The sequence below is a fragment of the Hyaena hyaena genome, unplaced genomic scaffold (assembly GCF_003009895.1).
Source record: "Hyaena hyaena isolate Hyena2069 unplaced genomic scaffold, ASM300989v1 scaffold_15, whole genome shotgun sequence".
Classification (NCBI taxonomy): domain Eukaryota; kingdom Metazoa; phylum Chordata; class Mammalia; order Carnivora; family Hyaenidae; genus Hyaena; species Hyaena hyaena.
The window spans coordinates 3,075,113-3,092,277 of NW_024080647.1; the positions used below are offsets into that span (position 1 = coordinate 3,075,113).

Below are 17,165 nucleotides of genomic sequence, written 5' to 3' on the forward strand. Positions count from 1 at the left end.
TTATAACTCCAAGATCAAGAGTTGTAAGCTCTACCAGCTGAGCCAGCCAGGCGTCCCTATTCTTTTATAATTTTAACAAAGTATTTCAAGCTATAGAAAAGTAGAGAGAATAATGTTGCAAGCACTACTCATCTTTGTGGTTTGTCAAATCTTAATGCTGTATTTGCTGCAGATAACATTTTTTAGGTTTTTTTTTTTTGCATAGTTAATGTATTGATATGTTTAATAAAGGTATAGGGGCGCCTAGCTGGCTCAGTTGGAAGAGCAAACGACTCTTGATCATGAGGGACTTGAGTTCAAACCCGCTTTGAGGTAAATAAAGCTTTCTTACAAAAAAAAAAAAAGGTATAGAGTTGAGTTCCCATCCCACCTCCTCCCATGTACCCAGTTACCGTCCCCACAAGTATTATAAACAAATCTGAATATATTTGGATTCACTTTTTTTTCTATAGTAATCTACACCCAGGTGTGGTTCGAAGTCACAACCCTGAGAAAGAGTCGCCAGTTCTATCTACCGAGCCAGCCAGGCACCCCTAAACTCACTTAACAAATAAATATATTAAAGGTAACGTATTTTTGATATTTTTTGTGTCTACACACCTCTAACACTCTTTATCACCTCTTCTCTCAGCTCATTATTCAATAAACAGTAAAATTCAATGTTCAAGGAATAGTTTCTGTGAAGAATCAGAAGGTTCTCATTAAATTCTTTTGCCTCTATTTTTTCTACTCCAACCACAAGCCAGTTTACTAGAAAACTGAATCCTTGCTCCAGAGCCTAAAGTGCTTAGAACATAACACAATGAGCTTTATGCAAATAAATTACAACTCTTGTGAGGAATTAAGCAGGGGCGGAAGTGATGGAAGGGCGGGACCCCGGAAAGGCGGAGACGGACATGGGTGGGCGGGCCATGGGGGGAGGTGAGTCCCGCAGGCTCCGCCCGAACCCTGCGTAGATTTGGCGCCAAACGCGGAGCCCTCCTTTCGCGGGGAATCTTCAGAGTCTCGCGATAAACGTGGTCTGGCCTCAGCAAGGACCGCGCTGCGGCTGTAGCAGTGCTTTTGAGGTGAGAGCGGGCCCGCAGGCGTGTGAAGGCCCTGGGGGAAGCGGCGGCCTAGCGGGGCAGGTGGAGGAGCTGGGGTGCTGGGGGGTCGCGGGCAGGGAGTGCGGAGGCTGGGAGAAAATACTGAGACGTGCCTAGGCTGCACGGGACTGACAGTCCACGACCCATGGGGAGGAGGGCGGGCGCGTTTACTTGTTTCCGTTGGGTCGGCCTGTAGTTAAATCCAGTGTTTTAGCGGGAGGGAAGGTGCATCAATCAGATCGACCTTTACGCCGCCAGCTACTTTCTGTTCAGGGGCTTCTAAACGTAGGATGCATCCTGTAAATGTGAAATGAATGTATGAATGAAATTGAAGTGAGACTAGGGGGGCGGGATTGGAAGGATGGAGACAAGAGGTGGGATGGGAAGTTTAGTGTTTTTAGGGGGAGTAGCAGGGGAGGACATCGAGTCAGTCTGGTGGGATTCCCCATTCGTCACGTTCAACTATTTTGATAACTTGGATGAAGTTGGATATTGGACCCCTAAGGGCCTGGGAACGAATTGTATTATGGATATTAATGAACAGGCAATTAACATTGCTTCTTGCTACATTTAATATAGTTTGTGCCCTGCCGTCAAACTCAGAGCTCCCTGTTGACCTCAAAGGTGTGAACCCCATTTCTTTCTAGAGAAAATTAACTAGAATTGAACTTAACTTGAATATACTTATTGTAGATAGGAAGCCTCCTTAGATTATGTGAGCTCTAACTGCTTTTCCAATTTTGGAAATATGTGGTTATCGAACCTTCCTTGAAGATACAGTGGGAGTTGATATGTTGTTTTGTTTTTATGTATTAGTGGTCATTGAAATTTAGAATTGGAGAGACTTTAGGGATCATTTAGCTCCAGTGGTTTTACAGTTTGAGGGAAGCTTTGGAAACTTTATTCCTTCATTCAGTAAATATGGAGCACCTGCTGTAAACCAGCTTTGGGGATACAGTGGTGGAGCACAAGAGACTCTCTTGGTCTTTGCCTTTTTAGAGCTTCAGTCTAGAATGGAAGACAGACTTGAGTCAAATAATCACAGAAATGGAACATAATATTAAAATTGGGTAAGTGCTATGAAATGAGTGATTGACATTTTGAATGCTTATTATAGGAGGATTTAATTCAGGGAAATTGGGGTAGATTTATCTGAGGAGTTGATAATTGAGATCTGAAAGATAAGGAGTCAGGGAAGAGCCTTCAAGATAGGAAGCAGCCTTAGCAAGGGACTAATGACCTGAGGGATATGGCTCTTTCAAGGGACTGAAAGAAAAGAGTGAAGAGCGGTGTGAAGTGGGTGTGAAGTGAGTCGGGAGAAGTAGGAAGGTGCCAAACCAAGGGCCTGGAGTTTTATCATTAGCTTAAGAGCGCCAGGAAGCTATTTATTTAAGCCAAAAGATCATGTGATTGGCTTTACATTTTCAGAGCTTCAGTCTAGCTGTAATGTGGAGAATGGTCTGAAAAAGGCAAAGGCAGTTATGAGTAATGTAGTAACCCCAGCAAGAAATGTTAGGAAGTGCTTGTGGAGAAATGGGAAGACTTAACAGATATTTAGGAAGTAAAATGGACAGGATATGTAGAATGGGAGAAGGAAGTATCAAGGATGACTTTACAGGCTGCTTCTTTGCATACCTGGATAGAATGTCAGTCACCGAATTGGGAAAATTTAGAAGTTCGGTTTGTACATGGTATGTTGTAGGTGCTTTTGAGAAACTTAAGAGCTGTAAAATGAGAAGTAGGGATCTGGAGCTCAGACTTGATGCCTCAGGTGGAGACCGAGAAAAAATTAGCCACCTGTAAATGATTATTGAAGCCATGTGCATCAATGAGTGAAGAGGCCTATTGGAGTCTTGAATACTTACTGACCAGGTTAGGGGAAGATGAAGCACAGAAGATCCAGGAGGAGTGTCCAGAAAGGGAGGAAAACCAGGTGAGTACTGTGTTTCAGAAGTCAACAAAAACACTTTTCCAGAAAAAGGAACTGATCAAAAGTGTCAGATGTTGCTGAGAGGTCACAGTAGATGGTACTGAAAAACATTCTTTCAAGTTATCAACCTGAGGACTATTTCTCTTCTTTTGATAGGGAAAATCAGCTGTAACATAGCCGACGGGACTAATGGGAAACACCTGTCCCTGATTAATGAGGAATACAGAAGTAACGGGCTATAAATTGTTCCCTCTAATGCTCTAGGCTCAGACCTCTGGAGAGTGATCTCCACTGAGCCCACTGCTGTAAAATAAACCTCCTGCCTTCTAAGATCTCCCAGTGCTGCTTGGGTTTTCTGCCCGGTGATCTAGATCAGATTCCGTAACACTTTGAAAAGGAAACCTTACCTAGAAGGCCAGTATGTAAGCAGGTTTTTTATAACTTGCTCTGGTAAAGTGGGGGTAAGGTATCTGAACCCTGCCTAGTTCATACTCATTTGGACCACAGTTTGAAACCCTTTGAAAAATCAGAATCATCATTTTGTGATAGGGGAGACTCAACAGTAGAAGTAAAATGATTTGCTTAAAACCATGCAGTGACTGAGTGGAAGGGTCTTTAGAACTCAGTTTGGGGGCACATGGGTGGCTCATTTAAGCTTCTGACTGGCTTAGGTCATGATCTCCCGGTTCATGAGTTTGAATGCTTTGTTGGGCTCGCGCTTTCTCTCTCTTAAAAATAAACATTAAATGTTTTTTTAAAACCTCAGTTTTGATTTTTTTTTTTAAACGTTTATTCAGTTTTGAGAGACAGAGCAGGGGAGAGGCAGAGAGAGGAGGAGACAGACTCTGAAGCAGGCTCTAGGCTGTGAGCTGTCAGCACAGAGCCTGACATGGCTCGAACCCACGAACAGCAAGATTATGCGTGAGCTGAAGTCAGACTCTTAACCAACTGAGTCAGCCAGGTGCCCCAGTTTTGATTTCTAACCCAGTTTCATTTTTCTTCATAACCACTTTCTACTTCTTTTCATGATAGGAGTTTGAAATGTGGTTTAACTGACTGAAACACACGCATTTTGCTGCAGGTAGAACTTAACTGTATAATAGAAAGACTATGTGGATGAATAAATTTTTTTTTTTTTTTTGTAGAGGAAAAGATGCTAGAACCACAGGAGAATGGCTTGATTGACTTACCAGATTATGAGCATGTAGAAGATGAAACTTTTCCTCCTTTCCCACCGCCAGCCTCCCCACAGAGAGATGGTGAAAGAGCTGAACCTGATGAAGGTCTGTATAGAGTTCCAAAGTGCCCACGTTCAGTTATCCATCTTTCAGTATAGAAATGATATATTTTGTAAAGGAGGCTTAAATTATTTAAGTAATATTAAATCTTAGTATATTTCACCAGAGTCAGGGAGAGGAGCACCTGTTCCTGTACCTCCAAAGAGAACAGTTAAACGGAATCTACCCAAGCTGGACGCTCAGAGGTACATTTTCTAGTTCCTTAAACATTTACACTTTAGATTCTTTTTTTCCTTATATTAAAATCTTTTAGGGGGATCCTGGGTGGCTCAGTCAGTTTAGCGTCCAACTTCGGCTCAGGTCAGGATCTCACAGTTCATGGGTTCGAGCCCTGTATTGGGCTCACTGCTGTCAGTACAGAACCTGCTTTCGATCCTCTGTCCCCTTCTCTCTCGCCCCTCCCTGGCTTGCACTCACTCTCAAAAATAAACACTTGGGGAAAAAAAGAAAAACCCAACTTTTAGTTTGGATGATTTGGAGATCAGTTACTTCTAAGGTTTCTTTTTTAGAAGTTTTTTTTTTTTTTTTTAAACATTTATTTATTTCTAGGAGAGAAAGAGAGACAGCGTGAGCAGGGGAGGGTCAGAGAGAGAGGGAGTCACAGACTGAAACAGACTCCAGGCTCTGAGCTGGCTCTCAGCACAGAGCCCGACGCGGGGCTCGAACCCACGAACTGCGAGATCATGACCTAAGCGAAAGTCAGACGCTTAACCGACTAAGCCACCCAGGCGCCCCAGTTACTTCTAAGGTTTCTAAAGACTTTTCTTTTTTTCAGTTCAGCAGATATTTTTTTTCTTATGGTCTTGCTTTCACCTTGATGGCTCTAGAAAACTGGAAATTCAAAACCTATTTCTCTCTACAGATTAATTTCAGAGAGAGGGCTTCCAGCATTAAGGCATGTGTTTGATAAGGCAAAATTCAAAGGTAAAGGCCATGAGGTAAGAAATGTCTGATTTTTATTTTAGATCTGTGTTTTTTCAAATATTGGTAAGACTGTGGGCCCATTAACATGTTCTGAAGAGTCATAATTAGAATGTTCCACAGACACTATCATTCATCATAACTCTTGAGAAACTAAGATGCAGTAGAAAGGGCACTACTTGAAGAATCAGAAAAACCTGTCGTATAGTCTGACTTTTGCCCCTGTATAGCTTTAGGAAAATCACATCTAAGTCTGTAAGCTCTGATTTTGTACTTTATGATCTTGAGGAATATAATTGACTTAGTCTACATTAAAGAGTGATTTTAGGCTTCAGGAGAGCAAGGACTTGACCTGTATTAATCACTTTTATGTCCCTAAGATATGACACTTATATTGTCATACGTGTCTGATTCATAATAGGCCTCAGCTGTTGAAAAATGAAGGCATTTAAGAACTGTCAATCACTATCCAAATGTACATTTAACAGGTCTCTTATCTTTTTTTTTTTAAGTTTATTTATTTTTGAGAGAGAGAGAGAATCCCAAGCGAGCTCTGCACTGCCAGCACAAAGCCCAGTGTGGGGCCTGAACCCACAAACCATGAGATCATGACCTGAGCCCAAATCGGATGTTTAACCGACTGAGCCACCCAGGCGCCCCAAAAGTGTCTTCTCTCTGAATAATGTAGTATTCAATTTTGCAAATATCTTTGTAGAACTTTGTAATTTATGAAGCATTTTCAAATAATTGTCAACCTGTTGGGGTAGGTATTGGTCCTATTATCTAGTTATTAAGGAAATGGAATTTTATTAGTTTTAAGTCTCCATTGCCGATAGTTAAAGGCAGAACTTAGACTTCCGCTTTCGTAGCCCAGCTAGAGTAATGTTAATACCCAGTGAGCATCATCTTGGTGTGGTATGCAGGATAATAGGAAAGAGGGAAGAGGCTGGAAGTAGACAGCTATCACACTATAAGGTGAAGGTGAATAAGGTGAAGATAGGCTGATAGGGCAGTAGTAGAGAGAGAAACAACAAACAGTACTAAGGTAATGGGATAGAATGAGATAAAAAAAAAAAAAAAAAACGGGTCAGAAATAATCCCAAGAGGGGCATCTGGCTGGCTCAGTCTATAGAGTGTGTGACTCTTGATCTTGGGGTCATGAGTTCAAACCCCACCTTGAGCATAGAGCTTATTTAGAAAAATAAAATTAAATTTAGTTAAAAACAGGGCACCTGGGTGGTTCTATCAGTCAAGCGTCTGACTCTTGGGGCTCCTGGGTGGCTTAGTCGGTTAAGCATCTGACTTTGGCTCACGTCATAATCTCACGGTTCGTGGGTTCGAGCCCCAAGTCAGGCTCTGTGCTGATAAGCTCAGAGCCTGGAGCCTGTATTCAGATTCTGTATCTCCCTCTCTGTCTGACTGTCCCCTGTTCACGCTATCTCTCCCTCTCTCTCAAAAAATAAATAAAACTTTTAAAAAAACCAAACAATGTCTGACTCTTGATTTCTGCTCAGGTCATGATCTCTCTGTTCATAAGATTGAGCCCCTCGTTGAGATCAAACCTACTTCTAGCTCTACACTGACTGTGTGGAGGCTGCTTGGTAGTGTCTCTCCCTCTCTCTCTCTGCTTCTGTGTTGCTTTTGTGTGCTTTCTATCAAAATAAACAATAAAAAATAAATTCAATTAAAAATAAAAATCCCAAGATTTCAAAGCTGGGAGGCTGCAAAACTACCTTTGTTCAGCTTCAGTGGATAGGAAGAGAGCATAGAAGCCTCTGTCCTGTTTTGCCACAAAACTAAATGTAAATCAGGATAATCAGGATATTTATCTTTTTTAAGTGTTTATTTCTGTGAGAGAGAGAGGGAGAGGGAGACAGAGCACCTAGCGTGGACTCTGTGCTGACAGCAGAGAGCCCGATGTGGGGCTCTTTCGTTCACAGGAGGCATGATCATGACTTGAGCCAAAGTCCAATGGTTAATAGACAGAGCCACCCAGGCTCCCCTAAATCAGGATTATATTTAAAACCATACCCAACTTCTCAAAGGAGGGGAGTACCTGGGTGTCTCATTTGGTTAAGCATCCAATTCTTGATTTTGCTCAGGTTATGATCTCATGGTTGGGGGATTAGGCCCTGCATAGTGCTCCATGCTGGGCTTGGGGCCTACTTAGGAGTCTCGTTCCCTCCCTCTCTCTCTCCGTCTCTCCCCCACTTTCTCCCCTGCTCTGCCCCTCCCCCAGCCTCGGGAGTGTTCGTACATGCTCTTTCTAAAAATAAAGTAAAACCATACCCATCTTGGAAAAAGAGAGAAGGGGACTTGGCTGGCTCAGTCAGTGGAGCATGGGACATAATCTTGGGGTTGTGAGTTAAAGCCCCACGTGGGGCATAGAGCTTAAAAACAAAACACAGATCTTAAAACCAGACCAATCTCAGTTTATTCATTGCCCTCGTTGAAATTTGGGGGTTGTAATGATGAATTGGTGCTTTGAATTTAATGTCATCTTCATCATTTTCATAAGTACTTTATTAAAATAAATGAGTTGATACGAAGAATAAAAATTTTGTGTTCTTTTCACTGAGTAAGGGTGGGCTCTGAGAGTTTATGCTATTTAGTCTTCTGTACTTTGCCCTTGGACATTCTTACATTTTCCCAAAAAGCTGAGTCCTTACTGCTTTTTTCTCCATGTATGACTTGGGACATCCCACTGTATTTAGGGGTTTCTCTTCTTGTGACCCTTCGGTCTAAAATGACCTTGTGAGGTGAGAGACCAGCTGCACTCTACAATTGGAATATAATCTTAGGTGATTGGGGGGCGCCTAGGTGGCTTAGTCGGTTAAGCGTCTGACTTCAGCTCAGGTCATGATCTCATGGTTTGTGGGTTCAAGCCCCGTGTTGGGCTCTGTGCTGACAGCTAGCTCAGAGCCTGGAGCCTGTTTCCAATTCTGTGTCTCCCTCTCTCTCTGACCCTCACCTGCTCATGCTGTCTCTCTCTCTCTCAGAAATAAATAAAACATTTAAAAAAAAGAAAATAATCTTAGGTGATTGAATTAAAATTTTATATTTTTTATCAGAATGAGAAGGATAACACATGCTCTCAGTATTACATGTTTAGTTATTGGTAGGTTTGACCACTGGCTTCTTAGACAAGATCAAATAATAATAGCCAGTATTTGAGTGCATATGTCAGGCGCTTTACTTGTATTAACTATTCCTCATAACCTTACGAAGTGTATATAATACTATTATTTTATAAATGAAGAAGGGGGTACAGAGGTAAAGTGATTTGTTTAAAGGTACACAGTTATTAAGTGGTAGAATTGAGATTTGAATCTATGCAGTCTGACATAGAGCCTGTGCTTTTGACTACTCTATTTTAAAATACTGTTGGGGCACCTGGGTAGCTCAGTCAGTTAAGTGTCTGATCCCAGCTCAGGTCATGATCTCACGGTCTGTGAGTTCGAGCCTCGTGTTGGGCTGTGCACTGACAGCTCAGAGCCAGGAGCCTGCTTCGGGTTCTAGGTCTCCCTCCCTCCCCTCCGCCTTCTCAAAAATAAATAAATGTTAAAAAAAAAATTAAAATACTGTTAAGAGAAGAATTAAATATTTTACAGTAAAACCAGGAATTTAGAATTTTGTCATTTCATTAGTTCAGTTCAACTTTGTTTATTTTCATTTAAAAAGATTTCAATGTTAAATTGTAATTTCCTATATAGGTAGTGTGCTCCGAGAACATTTAAACTGTTGTTGCTAGTCTTTGTACTTTGCCTTGGGGATTTCTGAATATATTTTCACAGTGCTGAATTCTCAATACTTTGTTCTTTATATATGATTTAGGGACCTGTCATTTTGTTTAGTTATTCCTAAAAGATCTCTTGACATATTTTATTAAAACTTATTTTCACATATTACTTTACAGTTCTGAAGAGACACATGATTATCTTTTAACTTTAATTAAGTTTTCATGCTGGTTTTTAAAAAACCTATATCCAGTGCTCTTTTAGACTACAGTTCTCTGAGCTCAATAAATATTTCTCTTCTTAAAGTTTCTTCAAAAGTTTCTTAACCTTATAAATATAAAATGAAACCAGTGACTTTGGCATTACTATTCAATTCTAAAATCTGCTGACAAGGTCAGTTGTGAGAATGAATCTTCTATTTAGCATTTTTATTTTTATGTGCCAGGCTGAAGACTTGAAAACGCTAATCAGACACATGGAGCATTGGGCACATAGGCTATTCCCTAAACTGCAATTTGAGGATTTTATTGACAGAGTTGAATACCTGGGAAGTAAAAAGGAAGTTCAGGTAGGTGTTGAGATGATTATGAATATCATTCACAATACTAAATCCTGCCAAGGATGGATTTAGTTGAGGCTAAGTAGCTACTTGCGTTTTCTTTTTAAAAATCTATCTTGGTAGAGAGAAGGGAAATTAGTAGTTGTTATTTGAAGAACAACCTTCTTGGAACTAAGAATTGAATAAATTATCATTTTCTCCCAAATGTTACTGGTGAAAGTGTAAAAATATCTCTTTATTTTCAGACTTGTTTAAAACGAATTCGACTTGATCTCCCTATTGTACATGAAGATTTTATTGGCAATAATGGTAAGAATAAGGTTTATCATTAAAATAATTTTGGTTTAGAAATGGATTAGTTGGGGTTGGGGTAGATTAAGCACTGGGTTCTTAGTCTATATTGAGTATATAATTACAGTAAATAGGAATGAATTAAGATGCCTTGGTACGTGTCATTTAATACTTGTTTCTTAAAGACATGACTGCAGTGCCATTAAGAAATGTTGTAAAAATATATTTAGTCACAGAACTTGAGCTTTTGAGAATTCGGATGGTGACCCGTCAATCCTTTATGGTGCTTGTTAATGAGAATAAATGACAAGATAGAGTGTTCATATACATGGACACCACTAAAAAGTGACTCTGCAGAATTAGAATAGGGTGATGATGAAGTAGTTTTCTCTTAAGAGTATAGATCCTTATATACCTTAATAATGGTTTGATTTAACGATTTTTCAACTTGATGATGGTACAGAAATGCTAGGCATTCAGTAGAAACCATACTTAGAATTTCAGATTTTGGGTTTTTTTTCCCAGGCTGGTGGTGTGTGCTAGGACACTATCTTGTGATGCTGGGCAGTGGCGGCCGCACTGCCCAGTCAGCCACATGATTATGAGGGTAAAAAACCGATAATACACTGACAGCAATTCTGTTTTCTACTTTTAGTACAGGATTCAATGAATTGCATGAGACATTCAGCACTTTATTATAAGACTTTGTGTTACATGATTTTGCCTAACTGTAAGCCGATATACATGTTCTGAGCATGTTTAAGGTAGGGTAGGTATATTAAATTCGTTTTTAGTTAAAGATACTGTCAACTTACAGTGGGCTTATTAGGTTATAACCCCCCTGTAAGTTAAGGAAGATCTCTACAGGATTTCAGTAAGACCTTTGTGACTGTTCCTGGTATTGATTGCATTTGTTAGTTGTACAGTGCAACCATAGGCAGTCACACACATCAAAACATATGGTTCCTGCCGACAGGGTCTGTATAGTTATCAGATTTTCTGTGCGATGGCTCCATACATTTTTTTTTATACTTTTAATAGGTGTAGAAAATACAGGCTCCATTTAGAATCCCCCAAAGTTATTTCTAAACTGCTTTTAAAAATGTGAAGGGTTGTGATTTAAATAATCTAAGATTTAAATATTTTGGTAAGATATGGTTTGTATCTGTGGCATGGGATTTGGTATATGAAGAGGAATTAGTAACTACGGTAAATTCCACAGCACATACCACTGGGTTAGATTGTTCAGCACTTTTTGAGCTGCATAGTGTGTGCTACAATTTCAGAGATAATGAGTTAAGTTTGGACCCCTTGGTTCATGGGCTAACAGGCTAGTGAATGAGTGACACAAAACATCACCTCTGTTCTGATAGGTGCTATAATTAGAGATAGGAATAGGGTACAGGGTAGAGTGCAAAGGAGAGCATAGTTGCCTTTACCTATGGGAGGGGGAAGCTTCACAGAGGATGTATCACAAGTACTTTGAATGATGTGGAGTAGAGTCCAGGCAAAGGTGATTTTGGAGAGGGACTCATGTAGAGGCATAAATTAACACGGGACTATTCATGGAATTACACGCATGCTGAACTACTGGGTACATAGAAGAGGCCTATATCCTAAAGTCTTGTTTATTGTCGAATCTGTTTTCTTTGTATCCTAAGAGGATAGTTTTCCAAATCTTTTGGATAAGGTACTGCAACAGTACACGTTTTGAGCATTTTATTTGTTTTTCTATTAAATGTGCTATGGATCTGATAATTAGTGCACATTTTTATTCTCATGAGAACATTATTATGAGGTTTTAAAGTGAGAACAGTATGATTGAATATTCTACTGATTTTTTCCCCCCAAAATCTTGCGCTGATACTTAATCGATGATTTGAAGGTGAGATGTAGCTACAGTGTTCTTCTACCTAGTCTTGGTTTTACCTTACTAACATGCATCCAGACAGACGTAGAGTATCATGCAACTCTTGGTATCTTTTTCCAATCCCGTTCACTAATGCAGGAATTTTTGGTTGAAGTTTACAAGCAAATGATCATCTACCTTTTTGCTTTTTTTTATTTTTTTTTATTTTTTATTTATTTCTAGGAGAGAGAGAGAGAGACAGCATGAGCAGGGGAGGGTCAGAGAGAGAGGGAGTCACAGACTGAAACAGGCTCCAGGCTCTGAGCTGGCAGCCAGCACAGAGCCCGACGCGGGGCTCGAACCCACGAACCGCGAGATCATGACCTAAGCGAAAGTCGGACGCTTAACCGACTAAGCCACCCAGGCGCCCCTCATCTACCTTTTTTCAATTGTTTCTCTTAAAAATTAATCAGGGGTTATATTTTTGACAAATATATAGTCCTCTCACTCCTCTGCTCAGAGCTTTGTAGTGACTCCTTGTTTCATCCAAAGAAAAGCCAAAATCCTTACAATATCCTATGTGGCTCAACAGTATCTCTTTCTTCCCCTACCTCCCTTGCCTCTCTGACTGTGTCTTTTACTGTTTCACTCACACTGCTTCCACACTTGCCTCCTAGCTGCTCCTTGAACCTCCCAGACACTTGTTTGTCTTAAGCTTTTGCACTCTTAACACTCTGCCTTGAACATGTCCTCTGTCCTTCCCGCCAAGTCTGCATGGCTCTCTTACCCCCTTCACACTGTGCTCAGATGTCAACTCCGTGAGGTCTCTGCAACCACTTTATTAAAATCGTACTCCCATCCCCAGTCCTGATACCTCTATCGTTTTTTCCCCATAGCACTACTTCCCTTTAAGTATTGCGTATTTGCTTATCTGTTGGTTTATGTGTGCTGAAATGTGGCACCCTATATTGAATATTTGTCTTTAGCTTCTTTGCCACAGTGGCTTGCCTATGAATGTTGCAGTGAGTGAATTTCGTGTGTGGTTCTAATTTTTTTAGTCCCATTTTTTTTCACTTGAAGCTCCATCAATGATTATGTTCACATTGTTTCCATATAGCACTGTATTAAAGAGGCCATTTACTGTTGAAGAGATCTTTCCTTTCATGGCCTGCAAAACAGTAGTTCAGTATGTATTTCGTTATCATTAATTTGGAATCCTGTAAGCCCTGTCAGGTGAAGCATATTAGAAATCCCCAAATTGCACAGTTGGTTCTAATACTTGTTTCTTAACTTCTCTAGCAATGTTTTCTACCTGTACTCCATCAATATTTCCTGACAAAGGAATACATTTTGGTTTCTGGCCACATTTTTTCCCCATGTCAGGAAGGACAAGTATATTGCTTTTTGCCCTTCACTGTCAAAGAAAAAGCCTCAAAAGGGATTTGGATTGTAAAATTAAGTATCATACAATTTTAAACCTCACTGGAATAATTGTAAAGGTTTGTCTTTGTGTTTTAAATGTTTTGCTGGTTGTGATGGTTTTTACTACATTAGCTAATACCTCAAGGCACAGTGTATGTAAATTCATATTTCAAATGCTCTTGGTGATAGAAATTTTTTTTGTTGACTTGTCAGAGCAGAGGACATCTTTTTTTTAACCATATGATGTGAATGATGTAGGGAGAAGGTGAAGTGTCGGCTTTGCCGTTTTCTTAGTTCTTGCTTGTGTCTCTATTATCTTCTGTCTACCTTCTCTTACCTTCTACATATTGTTATTTTAGAAATCTTTTTAGTCTACCACTTATGGATTTTGTATTAAAACTATACAGTCTACTTAACTGGGCAGTCAGAATCAGATGTATGTCACAATATGCTGAAATTTAGAACAGGAGCAAGGGCCCAGCTCTCCTATCCTTCTACAGTGTGGAACTAGCTGCCTTTAAGGGAGCTTACAGGCCACACGTTAACTGTCATATGGAGAAATGATAATTTATCACTGCCTGTCTTTAATTTAGTACAATTTTTCATAATTCTTAAATATAAATGGAAGTTACAATATTTACTTTCCATACCACTGTGGATCATTTTAGGGGCATCCTACTTTGAGATAATTGGTATACAGGGTTTTAAGACCTTATTAAGACAAGGGTTGCCTGGGCGGCTCAGTCAGTTAAGTGTCCAACTCTTGATTTCGGCTCGGGTCGTGATCCCATGGTTTGTGAATTCAAGACCCACATCAGGCTCCACACTGACAGCTTGGAGCCTGCTTGAGATTCTCTCCCTCTCTCTACCCCTCCCTCCCTGTCTCTCCCTCTCTCTCGCCCTCTATTTCTCCCTCTTCCTCCCTCCCCCCCGCAATAAATAAGTAAACTTTAAAAAAAATTATTGAGACTAATGTAGAGAGCGCTGAATTATTAGTTGGGTACGTGACTGACTGAGCCACCCAGGCATCCCTGAGTTATTTTTTTAAATTAACGTGGAAATATGTTAATAGATCTCCAAATTTCTTTTCCCTTTCTTTTAAAAATATTTTTTTTTTCAAAGTTTATTTTGAGAGCGAGAAAGCAAACAAGTATATAAGTTAGGGAAGGACAGAGAGAAAGAGAGAGAGAGAGAATATCCCAAGCAGGCTCTGCTCTGCACTGTCAGCACAGAGCCTGATGTGGGGCTCGAACCCATGAGCCGCAAGATCATGGAATGAGCCACCCCGGCACTCCTTCCACTTGGTATTCTGGTCAACAGAAGGCTGTTAGCAGTTAAGTTTTGGGAGAGGCAAAAGTTACATGGAGATTTTTGACTGTGCAGTGGGTTGGCACCCCTAACTCCTATGTTGTTGAAGGTAATCTGTATTTGTAACATTCTCACACCTCAGAACAACTTGAAAAAACAAGTGTTTTTTCAGATCTGGCATCTTGTTACTTTAAACTGGTTTTTAATTAATAGCTGCATAAGCTCTTTTTCTAACTATGAATGTACTAACTTTCATTTCTACTCTAGATGAAATAAGAGAAAATAATGGCCATGATGTAACTACTACCGAATTAGATCCCTTTTTGACAAACTCATTGGAAAGTGAAAAATTTGCTTCTCAGTCAAGTAGAAGCCTAACAGAAGAAGAACAACAGAGAATTGAGAGAAATAAACAACTGGCCTTGGAAAGAAGGCAGGCAAAGCTACTGAATAATAGTCAGTCCCTCGGAAATGGTAAATTTTATGCTGGGTTTTATGTACTATCATTAATATATCAGAGACATGTTAGAAATTTTAACTTCTCTACTATCTCCAAAATAAAATACCTCTAGGAATAGAAAAATCTGATGTAGTATATTAAGTTTATGTTATCTGAGAGAGAGGGAGTGCTTTTGTGTATATAAGCGACAGCTATTTGGAATCCTCAAAGAATAAATTGAGTCCACGATGGTTTTCTGGATAGCTGAGTACCTGTTTAAAAATCAGTTTAATTGATTCTGAATCTTTCAAAAATATATTCTTCCCTGACTCCTTAAGGCATGTGACACATATTTTATCTGTAGGATCTCAAATATGAATATTAATTATGGTACTTTCCTAAACATACAAAATGCCTTCTGAACCCTTTGAGGACTCAGAGCCATTTGCTATGATGTAAATAAGTCCTTAATTGCTTTTTATTGCATTTTGTCATTTAGCTGTCAGTTTGCTTATCTGATGCATTCTCTTCTTTTAAAACTGTCTTAAAATTTGCTGTTTTTATTTTTATCTTTTTTTTTTTTAAGTTTATTCATTTAGAGAGACAGTGAGTGGGGGAGGGATAGAGAGAGAGGGGAGGGGAGACAGAATCCCAAGCAGGCTCTGCACTGTCAGCATGAAGCCCAATGTAGGGCTTGAACTCATGAAATATGAGATCATGACCTGAGCCAAAACCAAGAGTTGGACACTTAACCGACAGAGTCACCCAGGTGCCCCAGAATTTGCCGTTTTTAAAAAATACTGTGGGTGTTAAAATGTAGACTTTATTTAAAAATAATGCGTGAATTGGTTTTGCGTGAATGAAGCAGGATTGCATATATATGTCTTTCTCAGTTTCCAATGTAGTTACCCTTTTGAAATGGGAAAATAAGAATTAAGTAGTGAAGACATAATGTTATAAAACAAGTTTCACCTAAGATTATAAAATTCTCAAGCGAAAATTAGTATGACTACATTACCATTCTTTCCAGTTAAAATGCATTTAATTTTCAGCTTTACAAATGGATATTTTATTACCAGCAGGTGAAAGATTACATGAAGATACAACTATCACTGATGACGGTTCCTTGCTGTCATTATCAAAGATACCTGGCAATAAGCATTTTAAGGTTTATCTTCTATTTATAATATATGACTTTAAAATTTGCCCAAATAGATAAAAAGATCCTAAATTTTCTTTGCTAGGGATCACTAGGACATATAGCTGTTCACAGCATTTTATTTATTTTATTTTTTTATTTGTAAAAGATTTTACGTAATGTCTACACCCAACCTGAGGCTTGAACTCAACCCCAAGATCAAGAGTTGTAAGGAGCATTTGATTTTTAAAAAATTTTGTCTGGTAGTTGTTATTTTTGAACGAGAACAGTTGCATTTGGCTATTATTCAAGGTTTGAGTTCAAGACTTGCATTTTTGAGTGGGCTTTATACATGTATAAAAATGACTGTTGTGAAGAAAGTCATCATAGGTTTCATTTCCAATGATGTAACCTCCGGAGAGATTTGTATTTATCAGGTAAGAAGGAGTAATAATTTGTCTTTCAGACTCGTTAGTGAGCACACCTAGAGCGCTGACCATTGAAGAGGTTGATACAGGAGAGGATCAAGAGGAGTCATCAGATGGATGCAACAAAGACATTCTAGACAGTCCACATAATGATGCTGCTGCCAGTACTGTAAATGAAGAGGAGGAATTAAAAATAGAGAAAACACAACTGGACCAATCCTTTTAAAATGTACAGTAACTGTCCTTCATCCGGGAATGTCACTGAGGTCAGACAGGCCTCAACTAGGAGAAAATCTGTTAACTTGCTGTCCTTTAAGTTTTAGATTACTATGTATTTTGTCTTCTTGGAGTGAAAATCCTCATGTAGTAAGACTTCTACATATTCCTATTTAAAATCTATTTATAATTATACTTGTTATTTAGTTGAGCTGATTTTATTTTCTAGTGTTTATATATATAGGACATCATAAAAATGATTAGGAGTTAATAAGTGCCTTCTGCTAGTGTGCCATTGAATGTTTCATTTTCACACAATTAAGTTTTTATGAGGTAAATATATAATGAATATTGTCCATTTTTAAAAAAGAAATACAAATCTTACAAATTATCTCTAAAGGCTTTTGAAAGTTTCTCATTGCTATTTAGTTCTGCAATTTACGTTTTTGGTAGGATGTTTAGAGTTTTATACGTGCTTAAATATATCTTAGGGGGTCACTTTAATCCTTAAAGCATCACATGAAAGGTTAGTCTGTTATCTGGC

The 17,165-nt window shown here is 39.2% G+C and overlaps 2 protein-coding genes and 1 non-coding gene across 11 annotated transcripts in view; 2 read left to right on the forward strand and 1 right to left on the reverse strand.

Annotated features, from left to right (window-relative positions):
* The first annotated feature begins 967 nt into the window (after positions 1–967).
* On the forward strand, positions 968–17,005 carry TIPIN (TIMELESS interacting protein). 7 transcript variants are annotated; one of them, XM_039218852.1, is made up of 9 exons: positions 968–1,067; positions 2,902–3,018; positions 4,161–4,298; positions 4,420–4,498; positions 5,176–5,251; positions 9,417–9,539; positions 9,776–9,839; positions 14,668–14,874; positions 16,444–17,005. In XM_039218852.1, the coding sequence occupies exons 3-9, from the start codon at positions 4,169–4,171 to the stop codon at positions 16,629–16,631; spliced, it is 867 nt and encodes a 288-aa protein (XP_039074783.1). In that variant the 5' UTR covers positions 968–1,067; positions 2,902–3,018; positions 4,161–4,168; the 3' UTR covers positions 16,632–17,005. The 7 variants fall into 7 exon arrangements, with proteins under 7 accessions (XP_039074783.1, XP_039074806.1, XP_039074790.1 ...); XM_039218875.1 differs by having other exon boundaries at positions 2,963–3,018; XM_039218839.1 differs by lacking the exon at positions 968–1,067 and adding an exon at positions 2,031–2,155.
* Positions 1,340–17,165, reverse strand: part of DIS3L (DIS3 like exosome 3'-5' exoribonuclease) — a 53,136-nt gene continuing 37,310 nt past the window's right edge. For 2 of the 3 annotated variants that reach the window (XM_039218808.1, XM_039218784.1), the window contains one exon: positions 16,508–16,572. In XM_039218808.1, the coding sequence (XP_039074739.1) occupies positions 16,539–16,572 (34 nt within the window). In that variant the 3' untranslated portion in view covers positions 16,508–16,538. Of the gene's footprint in view, positions 1,383–16,507; positions 16,573–17,165 lie in introns of those variants that run through there. The other variant, XM_039218789.1, reaches the window with a different exon arrangement.
* Positions 10,707–10,842, forward strand: LOC120222557. Its single transcript, XR_005526076.1, has one exon.